Source organism: Epargyreus clarus, unplaced genomic scaffold, assembly GCF_041222505.1.
Source record: "Epargyreus clarus isolate Ecla_fem2 unplaced genomic scaffold, WU_Ecla_fem_2.2 ptg000006l, whole genome shotgun sequence".
NCBI lineage: Eukaryota > Metazoa > Arthropoda > Insecta > Lepidoptera > Hesperiidae > Epargyreus > Epargyreus clarus.
In genome coordinates, this window is record NW_027332214.1 from 6,067,898 (window position 1) to 6,086,455 (window position 18,558).

The 18,558-nt window shown below is 33.9% G+C and overlaps 1 protein-coding gene across 5 annotated transcripts in view; it reads right to left on the bottom strand.

Annotated features, from left to right (window-relative positions):
* Nucleotides 1–329: 329 nt before the first annotated feature.
* LOC140742813 (synaptosomal-associated protein 25) overlaps nucleotides 330–18,558 on the bottom strand; it is a 32,524-nt gene continuing 14,295 nt past the window's right edge. For 2 of the 5 annotated variants that reach the window (XM_073073834.1, XM_073073838.1), the window contains exons 2-8: nucleotides 17,375–17,468; nucleotides 16,929–16,970; nucleotides 12,919–12,967; nucleotides 11,940–12,057; nucleotides 11,226–11,354; nucleotides 9,624–9,768; nucleotides 330–3,171 (exon numbers count right to left, since the gene is read on the bottom strand). In XM_073073834.1, the coding sequence (XP_072929935.1) occupies nucleotides 3,106–3,171; nucleotides 9,624–9,768; nucleotides 11,226–11,354; nucleotides 11,940–12,057; nucleotides 12,919–12,967; nucleotides 16,929–16,970; nucleotides 17,375–17,468 (643 nt within the window). In that variant the 3' untranslated portion in view covers nucleotides 330–3,105. Of the gene's footprint in view, nucleotides 3,172–7,112; nucleotides 7,909–9,623; nucleotides 9,769–11,225; nucleotides 11,355–11,939; nucleotides 12,058–12,918; nucleotides 12,968–14,652; nucleotides 14,702–16,928; nucleotides 16,971–17,374; nucleotides 17,469–18,558 lie in introns of those variants that run through there. The other 3 variants (XM_073073835.1, XM_073073836.1, XM_073073837.1) reach the window with 3 other exon arrangements.

The window sequence follows — 18,558 nt, forward strand, 5'->3', positions numbered from 1 at the left end:
TGTGCCTTGGATTTGTACCTTGGATCCCTCGATCAAGAGGCCGAGTTTCTTAACCACTAGGCTATCACTGCTTACTATCTTTGTGAACCTTTGTGTTAAACTTATTTAAATAATAAAATAATTTTGTACACGCGTTGTCAAGGCTCTAGAAAAATAAATAGGACATCTTTTATCCCGAAAAAACTTCTGTTCCCGCTGAATAGATAAAAATAAATGGTTAAGGACAACGTTATTATTGCAATTGATCTCATCTTCTGATCGTGAACAAAGCCGCGTGTAAAAGCTAGTCTAGTTAATAAAGGAGTTTAAGGACATAAATAATACAACAATTGTAAGTAATTTAACAAATCAATAATTTATTTATTAGAAATTAACACTTGTTTACTAACTGTACGTTTAATCTATTCTTAAAGAAAATAGATATAGTTATTTATCTATGTAGTACATATTAGATAATTTTATTAGGCTGAGTACAAACGAAACGTTATGCGCAGACGGTAAGTATTCATATCTATTGATTATATAGATTATAGCATATTAAACACAAATCTATGAGATAAAGACGCTGTTAAAATATTTTTTATTAATATTAAAATATGCACTTAGATAAAGATCTGTTCAAAGCAACGCTAATCGCTCTGGCGTACATAGCGTTTGTACCGATTTGTTTTTACACGCTATTTGTGAACGATAAGCTATAATTTGGACAGATCTCTAATTATCGTACGAGTAACGCACGGCAACTCTTAACTAATATAATATTGAGAGAAAGACGTAGAGAAATTTCGAAAACTCTTAAGACTAAGCTGGTATGAGTACATATTTTATAATAATAATGTTTTCAAGCCATTCTGCCTTTAACATTCCTAGTCATTACACCTAAGGCCGGTACATTTACTCTTCATACTTAACAATATACTTTAAGTAATAAAGTTTTACATGCTCAACTATTAAATAGAGTATTGCATAATTATTATTATGTCACAATACTATTATCAACTTGATACACGTAACACTGGGATCTTTCACTTTCTGACTAAATTTCAAATACAAATAATTCTATCGTTAAAGTAACAAAAATACTACTCTTCAAATATATATTCTGTAGTTTTGTTTTTGTCTTAAACTTGGTCAACGTTTTAAGATTAAAAAGAAATATTTTCGATTTGTGCAGGAAATATTGTCAGTAAGTGGATCTTCCCTTCAACAGCGTAATATTTAGTGCTAACATCAGAATATTGCTTCTAAGATACCTCGTTAACAATCACTGGATTTTTAATTGTTTTTATCTAACACTTCTATATGGGCACGAAAACAATTGGACCAGCAATTATTAAATAATAATGCACCAATGAAATATAGTACAACTAACTAATTAATATATTTATACAGAAATTAATAAACTTAAAGTAATATTAAAACTAAGAGGCACCTTCGTCTTAGACTAAACGGAACATAACCCTCCCAACTCTCTCGCGTCACTACTACGCCGCAACTAAAAACGTTTTAAATTTAGAATTTTAAAATTAGTATAGTCCGCGCCAAACTGCTAGTCCGCTCTGAAGTTGTTGCGAGCAGGTGTAGTCATACAATTTACTATGACGACGCAACTCATTTCTATATTCAGAGCGGACTAGCAGTTTTACGCGGACTATATATAGTAACATTTCAATCTCACTATATTTTGTGTAAATATTAAAATTCCTACATATACTCGAAAAGACCTAAATTGGAGAAACATTTAACCAATTTCTAATATTTAGTGGAAGTATACAATTAAGTCATTAAAAATATTATTATCGTTTTAAGAAAGCTTGTTCGAATTCCTCGATTTGAACAAGGCTTTAGAATATTTTAGGAGTAAAATTCAACATTTTAGGCAACAATTACTAATCAAAAAGTAAGCCAAGTGGCTTACATAAATTGAGCTATACATTTAATATTATTACACGGTGCATAAATAAAAAAAAACGACTAAAACAGTACTGTTAAAAAAAAACAACATGAAATTAAAAAAAAAACAGTAAATCCAACTTCAACATTTCGAGCATTCAGAGTTAGAATCGAAAAAATGTTAGAATTTGGCACATTGTTTAAAAAATAAAGAACCATTTAGTCTAAATTGTCTAAAAAATACTCACTCATTACACAAAACTACATTTTAAATGTTTATTCCATTTAGAACCACCAGTATATTATTTTGTTTTTGTTTTATACGTACTTTACATATATGGCAACTTTTCTACAGAATGCGAGCTTTGGTAATCTTTTTTTTTTTTTTTATATTACCATAGCCTTGTCGATCAAGTCACTTCTAATTTGAGTTTTAGTAGTAGAAATACTATGTTTTGGATTGTAGATATTACAACTCCTTAATAAATAGTCTGCCCATAATGACACAACATATTTAGGGGCCCTTGGGAATGTCTACAACTGGGCCCCTAATATAATGACTGTTACCGACGATGTTCCTGAATAAAATTCCTACTACTCCAGGGCTTGTATTTTGTGTTTATTTAAATTGAAATTAGGTACAAATTCAGTTTAAAGTAAAAATAATTAAAGCGTGTTAAAATTAAAAGTACAAGAAGGACAAATCGTACTAATGAGACTAATAAAATGAACTTTTAATTTTTTTGGAAATGGGTCATTTTTTTAATGAATTCCATTTGATTTCCTTTTCATAGATCATTGCTAGGAGTATCACTTAATATCTTTTATAACTATTTTCTATATAGCAAAATATTATCTATTATTATTTTCTTGGGAATTTGTTACTAATAGGGAATATCTTGCCCCATCCCGAAGTTATGAGGGGGCCTCAGCAGTAATTATTGGCATCTAATAACTGTAACGTTTATTTGATATGTACATTAACGTTTTGAAGTAGGTTTTTACACTATTTATTGTGTTTTCAATACATTGTACAGTTGCGGAAATAGATTTAACAGTAGGTAAGTACTTGAATACTTTAAAAACTAAGCCACATTTTATTTACAGCCTCATACTTTCCTTAACAGAAGCGCGACAAAAAATGAGTGAACGTGTAACTTATTATAACTTAAATGCACCGAAGTAGGGATTATGGCAACACTACATAACCGCTTAAGATTTGAGAAGCTTGTTCGCGCGCTGATTGGCCACCGCAATACGAGTTTCGTTGCTCTCGCCCTAGGGAAATAAGAAATAGTAAATACACCGTAAAAGTCTTGAGGGATCATCCATAAAATACATCTCCTTTTTTAAGTATTTATCACGTTTTATGATATTTTCATTATATACGTCATTTGTCGCATATTTTAATTGGATGTGACGTCATGCTTCGGTCCTCCTTTTACTCAAATTGTATGTTGTAATTTATGGATGAGCCCTTATCAATAAATGACAATGAGTATGATATCCATGTACACAAAAGCGTTTGTTGCACAAGCTTGTAACCCATGGCATGTGTTTTTGCCTAAAAATTTCTACTAAACTGTATATTGTAAAAATAATCTTATGAGATATGATTTGACCAAGTTTTTGTTCTATGTTCATGTCCATGATTGACTAAAACATTAATAGATAAGTTATTATTTTATAGTAATACAATCTGAAATTACCATTAACACTTAAGTTAAATATTCTTATTTAGTTATTTAATGAGTATTAAAAATTGTTAATATACCAAAATAAAGGATTTAGACCCACATATAAATTATTTATTATAATTATTTAGCTCATTGAGTCTATATTATTTTTTATAACAATTCATTTTCAAAAATATTTTTAAATATTTTTGCAGATTTAGTAAATATCCCTTTAAACAATGTATTAAGTATATGCTATTATATTAACTTATGAATATTCCACATACACAGCACATAATAAACCAAACACACAACATGCACATGTGAACCTTACATGTACATGTTTCTTCACATGTGCATGTTTCCAGTTATGTTGAATATTCATTAGCTTGTATCGTTCTTAAGCTCGATTATTCTAAGCCATTCCTATTATTTTCTAAAAAAATATGTGAACCTTACATGTACATGTTTCTTCACATGTGCATGTTTCCAGTTATGTTGAATATTCATTAGCTTGTATCGTTCTTAAGCTCGATTATTCTAAGCCATTCCTATTATTTTCTTAAAAAAAATATGTGCAATTAGCTTTTATCAAGTGTGTGTATATAAAATAGTTATTTTCATACTTACAGTTATCGCCGGAGGTTTGTGATGTTATAGAATTGTGTAATGTGTAAGTCTCGTGGCTGGGTACATAGAAACTATATATTTACTAACAGATAGTAATACCCTCGGCTAATGTTTTCACTTATAACTATTAACAACTATTTATGTTGCTTTTTATTTAATTATATTATACAGAAAACATTTACTGTATTATTGAAAATTAAAAATAACAACAAATTGAAACATAAATCTGTCTTTGCACTTTAATACGTGATAGGGTCTCTGATAGACAAGGGCCCATATGTCAATGGAAAAGTCGATTCGAATTTTAAATCAATCCCCCATAACATGTAAAAGTTGACTTATATACATGTGGCTTTTTTGGACATTCTACGGGCCCTTGTTGATTGACGGTGAAGGTCACCATAAAGCATGAAAAAATATTCTTAAATAAACTACCAAGGGTATTACTGTACGTAATCATTCACTAACTCATACGCCTCAAAATATAAATGCATAGAAAATAAAAGTACTTAACTAATATTTATATACAGGAAAAGGATAAAAATGCGTTTTCCCGAAATACTTTTCCATAATCGTCTTGATATAAATTAAAAAAAAAGTGGCAACTTCATCAATAAAGAAAAAAGTTTTTTTCCATTTCTCTTTTTGCCGGTTATCGCTAAAGATTTCAGAATAAATATTATTATAATGTTAATTCATTTAAATACTAGTAGGGTACTAATATGATTTACTGTAGGCGCCGATATTCAATTTGAGCCCTAGCAACACTAGCCAATGTATCGTTTTAAACTAAAGCCGCCATGTAATGTCAACATTGACATTTGTAAATGTCATTTGTTTTCTGACTTTCAACACATTGTCTTTACAGCCTGAAGTTTCTACTCCCCATCAAAACTTACTACATATTAGGTTTTTACTTAAAGTATATTGTGACTACCTTACCATCTAAACGTTATCTTGCTTAATATCAATCTCATAAAAAAATAAATAAAATTATTCACTGAAAAATTAAGCTACGAAAGATAGGAAGCAAAAACTATAAACACGTTATAAATTAAATTTTATTTTTGCAAATAAAAAATAAGTCTAGTATAATATAGTAGTTATAATATAGATTGCTATAAATATCTATAATACTAGTTACAAACATAAGTGATAGTCACTGTTCCATAGAAGCAGATATGTTCCAATCAGAGATATGTGCAGGATCTACTATTAAACAGTCCATATACTATGATAAATACGCAATCCACATGACAATCACGACGGTCGCATGTCTAGATCGCATGAGACATGGTCATCGTCGTGGTCGTTAAGTGGAATGCCGCCAAAACTTCGAGTATTATTTATTATGTACTTTTGACAACGTCACGTGATTTTAAGTTTAAATTTCTACTAATGTTTTACATAAATGCTCCTATGAAAAGTTTAAAGACTCAATAATAAGATCTGATTCCTCCACTGCGAAGTCTCGAACGGCTATTCTAAATACTTAACTTCATACTATTATCACATGTCGACTCGTCTCTATCGCTTTTGTCTTGTTTCACGTACACAAGAAAGATTTCAAATTCTACTCGGAATATAATCTATTTTACAACTTCGGTTTGAAGATCAAATATTGTAATTTAACGCATTAGATATAAGTGTTACATATTGACGACAATAAAATACTTTTAACTATATCGCCGTAATATACAGGATGTATAAAAAAAATTACAAAATAATCATTTTTTTACAACTTTGAATTTACGTATCTATGTGTAAGCTGCAGAATTTATGTTTGATTTTCAATAGAATTGTACCAAATAATAATTCCTAATTATTTTCAAAGGACATTTGTTAACCTGTCAAGCTGTTGCATATGTTGACGAGCGTTAAGCAGTTTTATACATCCTGTATACATAATATCTTTTGGAAACTTGTAATCTTGCGTGAAGCATATTAATTTGTTTAATATAACACTAGGGTCAACAAGAGGTAAATGCACGTTCACAAAATAATACACCTCACTATAACTGACTACACATCTATTAATAATATGTAACGTTATCGATGAAAATAGATATTCAAGTAATGTGGTCAACTTTTCAACATGGTCATTTTATTAGCTCTATTGATATTTTATATGGTACCAAAAATAATTTCGGGCAAATTATTATAAAATGAGGGCGCCCTCTGGTGGCTACTGTCATGCCATATTTTTTTACAGGAGTAGTAAACATCAAGTCCACCTTAAGTTAAATGGTCACTACCACCTTTGTAGCCAAATTCGAAAAAGCGATCGCAAGCGCTTCAATAGCTCTGAAGGTTGATAAACCAACCTATAGTCAAATTGGTGACACTTAATGTCAACATGACAGTTATTGAAAGAATGGTAGGCTTGATATAACTTTTGGCACGTACAGTGCAAGTATCTACAATTTCAGGCACCACCCATCGACTTAAATTAAACTATTTTACCAAAATCATAAGATGAGAAGTATAATTAAATCAGACCATAACTGAAATTTCATAAGTAACATTTAAAAATATAGACCGATTGCTGCAATGATAGACTAATCGATTGAAGTTGAAGTTAAATGGGAGAATCTAATCCACATATGGTTTTACATTTCAAAGCCTGATTAAATAAATACACACTTCGTTTTTTTTAAATAATAATCGCAATTCAATTTAATATCATAAAGTCTTTACATTGGCAAATTATTTTCATACACTAGTGAAATCAACTATATATTTATTTATTAACATACTCGTCAAGAAACTGACGCCTTCAAAATAAAAAAAAAATACAAAATAAGTTACAAGCAACCTCATGTTGAAAAAAAAAAAACAAAAAAATAGTGTCATCATAAAGCACCAACTTTAACATTTACTTTTTTATAACACGATTGTCTATGCAACCTCATCTCCCCTTAGCCTAAAAGTTTAACATTATATATTTATGTAGATTCTTTACTACGAATATACTTTGAAATTGAAACTATAAATTTAACTGAGTGGCGTCATCTTTGCATCGGATGAAATAACTTTTTAAAACTTCTGTTTTCGCGCCATGTCAGTTTGGTTTCAGAAGTGTCAAATTGTTATATGACGTTACTCGACAGATGCACAGATAACACCAAAATTATATTAATAGGGTTAGATTTAAACTACCACAAATATTTAAAACCTCTGAATTTTCACATAAAACGATTCTTAGTGCCTTCTTTAATATTTGCATTGTCTTTGGTTCATATATATGCTGTCATATAAATTAGTACTAGCTAATGTTAACTTTTTAAGCACGGAGTTTAACAGAAGCTGTATATAGGCTTACCCCTTGTAACCCCTTTTTATAGATTTTTCACACGCTTTATACGTAATTGTACGCTGAAAATATACAACTTACTTCAATGAATAGTTTTAAAACAGCAGCTTTTCTACTTATCTCTCACTCATTCTTTATAATGTGTGAGCTAGAAAGATAAACAGAAACTTTGATTTAAATATTTATTGAAACAAGTTATATCCTCTAGAATTGAATTGTCTATGGTGGAAAATTCAGAGGTCCATGGCATTTTAACATAACCCTATTAAAGATCGCAATCGGTCCGATACCACGAGACTGTGTGTGGTGTGTTGTTGTGTGTGGCGCCGTTGTTTACTTGAGCAGCTCATGCGCACGCTGGTTGGCCAGCGTTATCCTCGTTTCATTCGATTCGCCCTACGATAAGAACAGCGTATTGTCTTTGCAATCTGTGATCAACTGTGGCGAACTGTGTACTGTCCATTTTTATGTGAACCGGCTGATTTTAACGAAAAAAACACATCCTGTGTAATGTCAATGAATGGTACAGATACGCAAAAATAGAAAAGTAAAAATGAAAAATACAGCCGGTTGTTTAAAATAGACAGTTGACATTTGAACCATAGACAATTTTTCAATACACAGTATCCACGTTCTGAATTCAAAAGTTATGTAGTGACAACGTAATGTTACTGATGAGTTCTAGTAAGGTATGTTAGTCGCTCAATGGGTGTGATATCTAGTCACAGATGAGTGTGGGAGGACGTGTTCTGTCAGTTGGCATGTTGGCATCCCGCGTAACGCACACATAGTAGGAAAATTTCACAACACCCAATCGCATCTACCCGCATACACTACCGAGGAATGAAAGAGCATGCTGAGTGAATAATCACGACCCAGTTTACATTTATTAAGCTGCTGTCAACTAAACTGCAATTTGTAAACGAGTTTTAATAATGATTTACAAAATATAATTTGACATAACATTGATGTATCATTGATATGTGTTCGTATTTTTTCATTTTACAATTCTTATTTCTCTGAACTGAGTTTAAGTTAATCAATTGCTTATTTACCGCAAATATTTAGTTTACAATTCTGTTGTACAAATAAATTAGCAAAAATAAAACACTATTTACGTGTTTTACAAATTCTTAATTTACTTTTTCTCGCTTACAAAACTCGTTTACACTTACATTTCAGTTAATTGTAAGCTAATTAAATGTAAACGGGGCCGAAATGAAATTTGGGTTGCCAGGTAAGCGGATCACTGAAATTTTGAAGGCCAATAAGCGAATCAAGGACAGAGTTTGCGATAGAGGAAGTTCCCAATTCAATTCTAAGGTGATAGGCGGGTCTAGAATGGTGAAATATTAGAATAAGAGGCACAGCGGAATTTTATATAGAAAAACTCTTCCGTGCCTCAAATATATTATACAAACACAATAGAATGAAAATTTATACAAAAATATAATAAATATAAAATTGTTTATAAAATTTTTGGCCGAATGTAAATTTATCTCACAAAAAACGCATGCAAATTTCATTTTTAATCGTAACCGTTTTTGCTCAAATTAAATCTTTTAAAAAAACATTTGCCGATTATATTTATCTCAATTTTAGTATTTTAAATTACTCTCACTTCAATTTCAATTAACTCTTATCAATAAGATTTGCAAATATTTCCTGGATGGTTGCAATGTTGCCATGTATAATTGCATTAGATTACTTTCCTTAAGAATTCGTATATAATACATATGTTTTATTAAGAGCTTAAAAAACACATATTACTAAAATATTAATCTTCATGAAAACCACACGAGGCCAAAAGCATATTTTTAGCAACCTAATCTAACCTCACCACCAGTTGCAAATCATGTTAATTTGAAACCAACCAGCATTTGCTGTAGCAACATTGCAATCCAACATCAAATTACCCTTTTTACAATCTAAGATAATCCCAAACACCTAATACTTTCCCCCAATCATATTACCCTAGTTTCAATGTAATGTTTAATCCCCATTGCATTCCCCTAATCATAATCAATTTCTAATGTATGACCCATTTTAAGTGCAAAATTTTTCTATAACCCCTATTACCCATTTCCCCTCTACTACACCCCCCATCGTACCTTGCGGTTGATGCGGTCGATCTGGCGATTCTGGTTCTCGAGCTCGGAGCCCATGTCGAGCGCCATGTTGCGCAAGTTGCCGATCATGGTGTTCACCTGGCCCATGTTCTCCTCCATCTCATCTTCGCGCGCGTCATTTGTTATCCTGGAAATGGGATAGGTTTTGTTATGGCAGGAATAAACTGGTAATATGTAGTCTATTTAACGTCTGCTGCTACTCAAGGTTCTCAAGGAACTCAAGGTACTCAAAAAGTACTAGAGTCAGTTTGGTTCATCAGGGGAAGTATCACCGCGACACCTATTTCTAGCGTGAAGCAGTTATCAATTTCGGTTGAAGCATGTGGGTGACGGCTGACTTGCATATTAGGCGATCATTTTAGTTCTTGGGAGTGGCAACGCATCATACAATTACAGATGTCCGTGGCAACTTAAAGGAGGTTCTTCCAAGCGGGCACATTTTAAGCAAAAAACTTACGCCTATAAAAATTTGGAAAACTAAAAGAAAATGTAATGAAAATAATTCGCAAAACATTCAACGATAAAAATCTTCACAAGATTTAGAACAAAATTATCTTTACCATAAAACGACATGTTCCACATCATATAACGCTTTGCAAAGCATTTATGAAGAACAAACCTATAAGACTTCCAAGGAAATAGAAGATTAACAATTGCGTTCACAGCGTGTAAATTCAGTAATTCACACATTCACATATATTCACTCATTCACACAAATGTAACACGTTTCCGCATTATTTCACGGCTCATGACCCAACGGAGCGAAGAACGAGGCGATTACCGAATGCAAATATTCCGCGAGAATATATTTTAACTCCCAAATAACAGTTTTATACCTCCGTGAACACGTTGGAAGATCCTGAACATTTCTCGCACGGTTAGAAGATAAATACTCAGGATTATTGCCAGTTTTATGAATTGGAATGTCTCGGTTATTTTCATAATATTTTCATATTAGTGTTATTATCCTCATTAGGGTCATTCATATTTATGAAAGTTACTCATTTACTTTTGCATCTTCCGTTAAATATACCCAAAGCAGTATATATATAATTTATATATTTATCCTATTATGTTTTACTGTCCATTTTACTTTTCAAACGTTCCTACCATTAAGTCTCTTAAGTTTCTTTATCGTTTAACTAGTCGATGCCCTGTTGCCATTTATTATTAACAATCTTAGACTCATTATTTTCAAAGAAATGATCTGGATTTTTTATTTACCAATTCTTTTCCGTTTCACTACTCATTACGTAACGTGTTTAAACTGTGGTCCTATGGCTTTCTTCTCGTCCGCCAAAGATTAATTGTCTTTAAACTTGTCCATATCTCGTTGCAACTTATTATTGACCATCTTAGAATCATCATTTTTTAAGACATGTTCTAAATTTTTTTCAAGGTGATTCTACTCCCTCGGCACCACGGCCACACCTATTCCATGGTGGCGCATCTGAGGCCCAACTCATGTAGGAATCTAATCTTCTCTGGGGTTACAGATGTCCATGGGCGGCAGTAGTCACTTACCATCAGGTGGACTGCATGCTCGTTTGCTGCTCCTATATTTTTATCATTATCGATACTAACCTGCCAATGTACCCAGCCTGTGGTCCGATGCCGTTGCGCTCGTCCATCACTCGCTGGGGTTGGTTGTTCACCACCTTGCCGTCATCGTTGCCCTTCCATGTGCCATCGTCCTCCTTGAACGAGGCTCCCCTGGAAATTTATTCAGCTTTTGTACTAACTTTGATGAAAATATATTGAAGATATTAGCGCCTATTGATTCTGACAAGATAATTGGTTTTGAGCATCTTAAAAATTTATGTTTGGAAAATGCTTTACACTTTTTTTAGGTCTCGCAGATTGTAAAACATTGTTAGATGGGAAAACTGTTTTGTTAAGTTTTATTTAATATAAATAAAAAAAAATCAATCGATGTAATTTGTATGAAGTTGTATTAAACGAATTATTTGTCTTTTCAATTACAATACAAAAATTGCGTTATAATTTCACCTAAAACTTATTCGCCCGTGAAACTTAATCTGTTTTAATATGGCATTAACTATTAGGAAAAAATATATTCAAAGCGCGATAAAACTTCACAATTTTTTTCGCTTTTAAATTTAGATTTAAAAGCGTGGTTTAATGTGGAACTATGGGATGAACTTTTAAACAGTTGAAAGGAAAACCATAATATGCAGAAGGTAAGGTCGAATTTATGATTACGAATAACAATTCGAAAGGAGGAGGAGGAGAGAATATCTGGACATATCTGAATATATAGATATCGCTCTAACTTACTTGTTGCAGGGCAGAACGCAGATACCGCAGCATTTTTCCATCCCCGAGAGATTCTTCTCAGCTTCGCGCATATCCGCGTTAATCTGATCCATACCCTCCTCGATCCTGTCCAGTTGCTCTGTTCACACACACCAACAATCGCTTTAAAACCGCCCTTTAGTCGCAAAATCGCAAGTGTGTTGAAGCGTCTAAATCTCTCTCAATTGAACTCTATTCGCGAATTTATTTTTTAAATTACTTTATTTAAACTATTTCTCAATTGTAAATTCTCAACGCTCTCGACAATTACCAGGGCAAAGTGTAAGACAACAAATCTTTAAGCTTAGTTTTATTACTATCAAATTAATCTATTGTCATGCAAATATTTTGTGGTGTCTCCATTTCAGCAACTCTATTTAATTTAAGCTCTATTTTGACTCGTTTCATTGATTTTTTTATTGAATCAATCATTAAATGTCTTACACCTGATCCGGTTAAAACTGATACTAAATTAATTTATTTACCTTTGATTTAGATGATGTATGTGCTTGATTGTGATTAAATACTATATAATTATAATGGCTAACACTTAGATAACAATAATAATTCAATAAAAACTAATAGTCATGCAGTCAACAGCAAGATTGAAGTAATCGTGCACAGCTAGATGCGTGAGAAAACTAAAATAAAACGAATAACATACTATCTCAATAAAAAAAACAATGTTAAACCTCGACGATCTCATTCACAGCGATGCAAATGGCGGATCGAAGAGACATTCTCGTGTTTATCCTTTAATATTTAGTAAATGATCATGAAAACGTGATTTTACCTTCAATAAATTATCCATTATAATTAAACTGTTAACACGTTTCAATCGAAATTAACTCAATCAAGTCATCGCCATTCAATGAATTGTCATAAACAATCTGAAGTGGCATTTCAAACACAAGCCTTACTAAATTATGTGTGATGTAAAATAGTACTACTGGATGCTTACCGCCCTGTTCATCCAGCATGACCAGGGTTTTCATGCCCACCTCGTGACTCTACAACACAATAATGATGTCACTATAGCTCGCCAAACGAATGCGTGAGGAGTCGGGGGCGGCGCGCGCGCACCGCACGGTGCCCGCGCCTCGCGCACAACAACTCGGTACTCAACACAACTCAAACAAAACTGACAACTAAACACAAAATAAAATACATGAAATGATCTCGGTGAGCTGCGCCCGGGCGGGCGGTCGCTCCTCCGGCGGTGATGTGATAACAAAACTTAGCGAATGAGCGTATCCATTAAGCCATTCCTAAATGAAACGTGACATTAGCAAAGTATTAGTTGAATTGAAGAAAGGAAATGAACAAACTAATGTAGTGTGGAGGAGCGAGCGGCCTCGCACTGACACAGATCGCATCGAGCTAACAGTTACAGACCTACAGAACTAACATTAACAGTACGCTGCTAGCCATGGAGATGAAGGCGTATACCATTTAATCTATACGTCAACAGACACACTCGGTTACGCGCATTCATTTCAGTACCGCAGATTAAGAGAAGAGAGATTCGGAAAGATAAATAAATATACCTATAAAAAGCGTTCCGATCGATAACATCAACGGAAGAACTAAACAGATTGCGCAGCTCATTCAAATTAAATCTTCAGCAAAAGATAGAGTACAGTCTTTTGCGACAATTAGCAACGAACGGCCATCGGGCGTATCTATTTACACTATACTTTGAAAGTCATCCCCATCGAAACATAGATATACACACGCAACATCGAATTGAGATAAGTCGATATTTAAGAGAAACGTCAAAGAAAAACAAAGAGATTAATTTTAACTGCACATTCAAACACAGACGTTCTCACGTTTCGACTACCCAGTGTTCAGTTTAACTCTTACCGCCCTGGTGACTCAACATATGAAGCGCTTGCCCCCCGGCGTCCTCGCTCTATACATAAAATACAAATCAAAATAATATATCTTAGGAGAGAGTATCGGGGTGTGTGGGTGGCGGGGTGCGGCGCGGCCGCGGCTCGCGCGGTGCGTGCGGCGGCGTGCGGCGTGCGTCGCGTGCGGCGCGTGCGCGTGCGCGTGCGGACGCGTGCGGCGCGGGCGCGTGCGGGCGCGTGCGCGTGCGCTAACACACACTACTCGAACAACGACATGCATGCAGTGAAGCTTGCAAGTAAAACCAGATTCAGTTTTATCTGTGCTCAGTTTCATATGATTCATGATTATTTTGTGTGATGTTAAGAGTCGTGCGTTGAGGAGAAGCGTTTCGAATTTACTTCGCCCGTTTATCATTATCGGTTTCATGTGATTTAGGTAAGTTGTCAATTTAGAGTCGAGTACGAACATCTGAAATGCAGAATGTATACAGTATCGTAAAATAGACCCGGCTGGCGTTTTCCGACATAGCACTCGCTGGTAAGTTGTGCAAAGTGGTGTATTATATCTACGTTACGAATGAAACATACAAAGATGTGGGTTTTCCGCGAACATCTCGGTGTGTGAGTCACAGATTGTCGGCAGTCGAGGTCTCAGTGGATGCCCGCACCTTTGCATTGAATCAATAGAGGCGTTACTTTAAACACACAGTGGATACCCCCTTTACGTCGTCATCGCGACGGCTGAAAACCCTACGACGCTCCAACAAGTTAGCGAAAAAATAAAATAGATAAAATTGTAAGTAATTTAAGTAGTGTTGCAAATCTTGCAGATCACTCACCTCCCTGGTCATCTAGAGCGACCAGAGTACGAATGCCGGCCTCCTTGCTCTACACCAGCCGCAGAAACAAAAAGTCAGAGAGCATGTTAGTTGTGAGGGGTACAGTGGAGTGAGTGGACGGTGGTTCGGACCGGCTCGTACACGATGCACCAAGTGTGGAGTACATGCGTGTGACGAGAGTACGGTTGGTTACATACGGTGTCATGCTGAGAGACATCTTCCATCTACCCACATCGAGAAGTTACACAACAATAGACACCGAGTTAGTGATAGAAGATGTCTCCCTCTCAGTCTGAACTGTGTTTGGAAGTTTTGCTGAATTTGTACTGAGTTCATGACTATAGTCGTTATGATACATTTGTACAGACAAGTATTTGGAGAGAATGCTAGTTGTAGATAAACAAATTATATATAAATGTGGATATATAAAATAATAAATAAAACTTACATTAAATTAAAATACACTAAAATAAATAAACAACATAATACATCAAAAAAATCCATGTAAATACATGTACAATAATATACAATTGGTCTGTATTTGGTGTGAGAGTTGCATTAGGTGTAGCTCGATATATTTGTTGGAGTTCAGTGGCAGGTATGGGGGTGTGTACACGCCCACATTTTGGCAGTATTGTGAATGTTCGAGAAGGCATGAAAATCATACAACATAATAGATTACAATCAACAACAGAGAGCAGCCACTACACAGAGACTTACGATACAGAGACAACTAAAACAGGATAGAACAAACTTAAACTGATTATGAAACGATCTAGACATCATAGGTTGTGTTGGGATGTTCGATATTGAAGTATTTGGAGATTAATTTCTGATAACAGAAAAATAACAGTAGAATGATTTAAAGATGAAATCAAAACATAATCAAATTAGAACCAGAGAGGAAGTAAAACTGTTAAATAGTGCGTAGGCAGTGATGCCTCGGAGGCAGATTGTAAATTAGGAGAAGTTGGCGTCCAAGTACAAGGGTTTAATTTTGAAAGCAGGCCCAAGCACAACAGAACAGACTATTTGAATAGGAAAGCGCACATATCAGAGACATTTAACTGGCTAAGGATCGTTAAGTTATATAAAACTAGTTAGGGACCTGGTTATATTCTATTATGATGGCTTCATGCTATGGAACCAAAAACAGAGCACTGGACAAAAATAATTGGAAGCTGACAGTTAACAGTTTTAGTCACCGTTGTGTTAATCTAGGAGACTAAAATTTCAAGTAAATATCCAATTAATCTAAATTAACTGTCAACACCAAAAATAGGCTGGGCACTTGATTGCTCACATAAAATTTACATTACTACAAACAACACAAAGGGCTATTGAGACCACTAACAATTGGATACAGTAAGACACGTATCATGCAACACCCATATATGTATGGTTAACATAAAAATAAACAATATATATGATATACCGCAAAGGATATGAAAAATAAAAAAGTATAAAGGAACACATAACCGGACAACTACAATAGATACATACACATCGAATATATAACATTTATTAGCGACATCGATACACAACAGCCAGGGATAGCGAAGGCTGCGCCCTAAGGGGTTGGGGACGGGCAATGGAGATCAAACCGAGCTTGGGGCTATCCAGGACACTTCCGCTATACCCCTCACTCCCTCGCATCGAGAACACCTCTCTCACAGATGATCACAAATAATCACATAACCAACGGAATAACTAAACATAAATACTTAAAACTATGAGGGGGGAACTTAAAGTTACTAAAACTCAAATACGAATCTACATATGCGAGTAGTCCGTAAAATTCTATTAATCTAACTGTATAAAAACATCAATTTTCTCCTGTATTTGTACGCTTGTAAAATTAATAGGACACTTTATAGTAATTATCAAAACAGACACAAATATGATGGGGGCAAATTTCTTTGTTGTTGCAAATTCAAATATCAAATATAAATTCCATTAATTTTGAAATATTAAAAGTTATACTATTACCAATGGAAAAAGGCAAGTATTTATTAAGAGATTATTCATTGGGAGGTATTCTCGAAAATACACTTAGTTATATTAAACTCCCATTACTTATAGTTAATTTAATTATTCTATTGTTGGAACTGTCATAATTTAAAGCTGCATTAATTATAATCCAGATCTCGTATATTGTTGTTGTTAACACGTATTTGTATTTTTACATAAATATATGCAAACTTAAACGATGGCAGTTCCATTTATTATTTACGATATATCTATAAATAATGACTGAGTAATAAACGTGAACGCACCTCCTCGCATAGTTGCATCATGCGCCGTGTGGACTCCAGCGACTGAAATTATGATAATTGGGCCAATTAGAAAATTTTCGCACATAATTCGATTATTTGTACTTTTCATAACTTCAGATATTAAAGTATGGTTGCCATATCCAGATGTAAGACAAGGCATTCAAATCTTACAGAGTTGACAGAAGTTAATATGGTTTCGAGATATTTATTGAATTATTCCATCATAAATCATTTGATTTTAAGGATATTACTGTGTACTTAATCCCCAGTTTTATGCAGTTACACTAAAACAAAGGAATCATTAAGGGGTGTCGCAAGGTTCAACTCTAGGACCAAAACATTTGATTCTCTTTACTGGTGTTATCTATAGAAAAGTTAGAATCGTGTTAATCCCAAGCTGTATTTTGAATCCAGTTAGATTAAAACAATAAATTGTCAATACTAACCTCGTCAGTAACCTGACCAGCGCGCATTTGGAGCTGTTCCAGCTCGCTGCGTGGTACGGTGCCATTTTCGGCAGGAGGCGCTGCTGACGGCATCCTGAAACAAATTGAATAACATATTAGATACTACTTTTCCCTGTAAATATGAATTTGCCTAGATTAGTAACTTTACGCACTTGTTATTAAAACATAACTCGAAAACCTTCGATAAAGTTGGATTGAAGATTTTCTTGTGTTTATTAAAAATAAAAATGCCGAATTCTTAAATTCCGTAGACTTTATTATTTGAGCTGAAATTTTAATAAAATAATCAAAAGGCATAACTTCGACACGACTTCGATTTTGTGGTGGCTAGGAAGAATTACTTATTAAAAATCCAATTTCTGAAAGATTTTCAAAATATCAGAGCGACAAGAAATCGTAGAGCATAGAAAGAACGAAATAAACCATCAGTGCATTACGCAAGTATTTTAGAGGAGACACGTTGTTACATGATCGACTTATGTACCTATAAACTGTATTAATGAACTTTAATTCTTTATACTCTGCAAATTGAAATCGTAGAAGTGAAGCACGTTACAATGCATCTGATAGTAGCAGTGCACCATTAACTATTCAGCGTTTCTTGCAATTTTCCAGATTTGTTCAACGGCTTCGTAGTGTAGTGAAATAATACTAAGTTCATGTTCGTAGCAAACAAATACTTTTATGACAATAGAAGAATACAAAGGGATTTAAAATCCTTCAAAACTTGCTACAGCGATTCAGTCATGTAAAATTATTTTAGATGATGATCAACTTTCAGCGCTTCCTACATTCTAGAATTCCCAGAGTTTCTAGTACTGTGATTTAAAAACAATACAAGAATTTGAATATACACTATTGGAAGTCTCCGTTGAATCCCTTGCAGATAAATCCGAAACTTCAGCAGAAGAGCTAAACAATCATCTATTCTAATTGTTTTCTATTAGTAGGACATTTCACGGTCTTTGTGATATAACAAGCTAGCGATGCTCATGTCGGCCTTCAGGCAACCTTGCTTTAGACCTCCATTCGCAATTAGTCGAGCGACCTGTTAAATTAATTACCACAGGCTTAGCAGGCTCGGTTAGTTTAAACTTTACCTAGATTTATTAAACAAGCGTAACCGTAAGGTCTGTATTCTTATTATGAGTTTTTACGTTTTT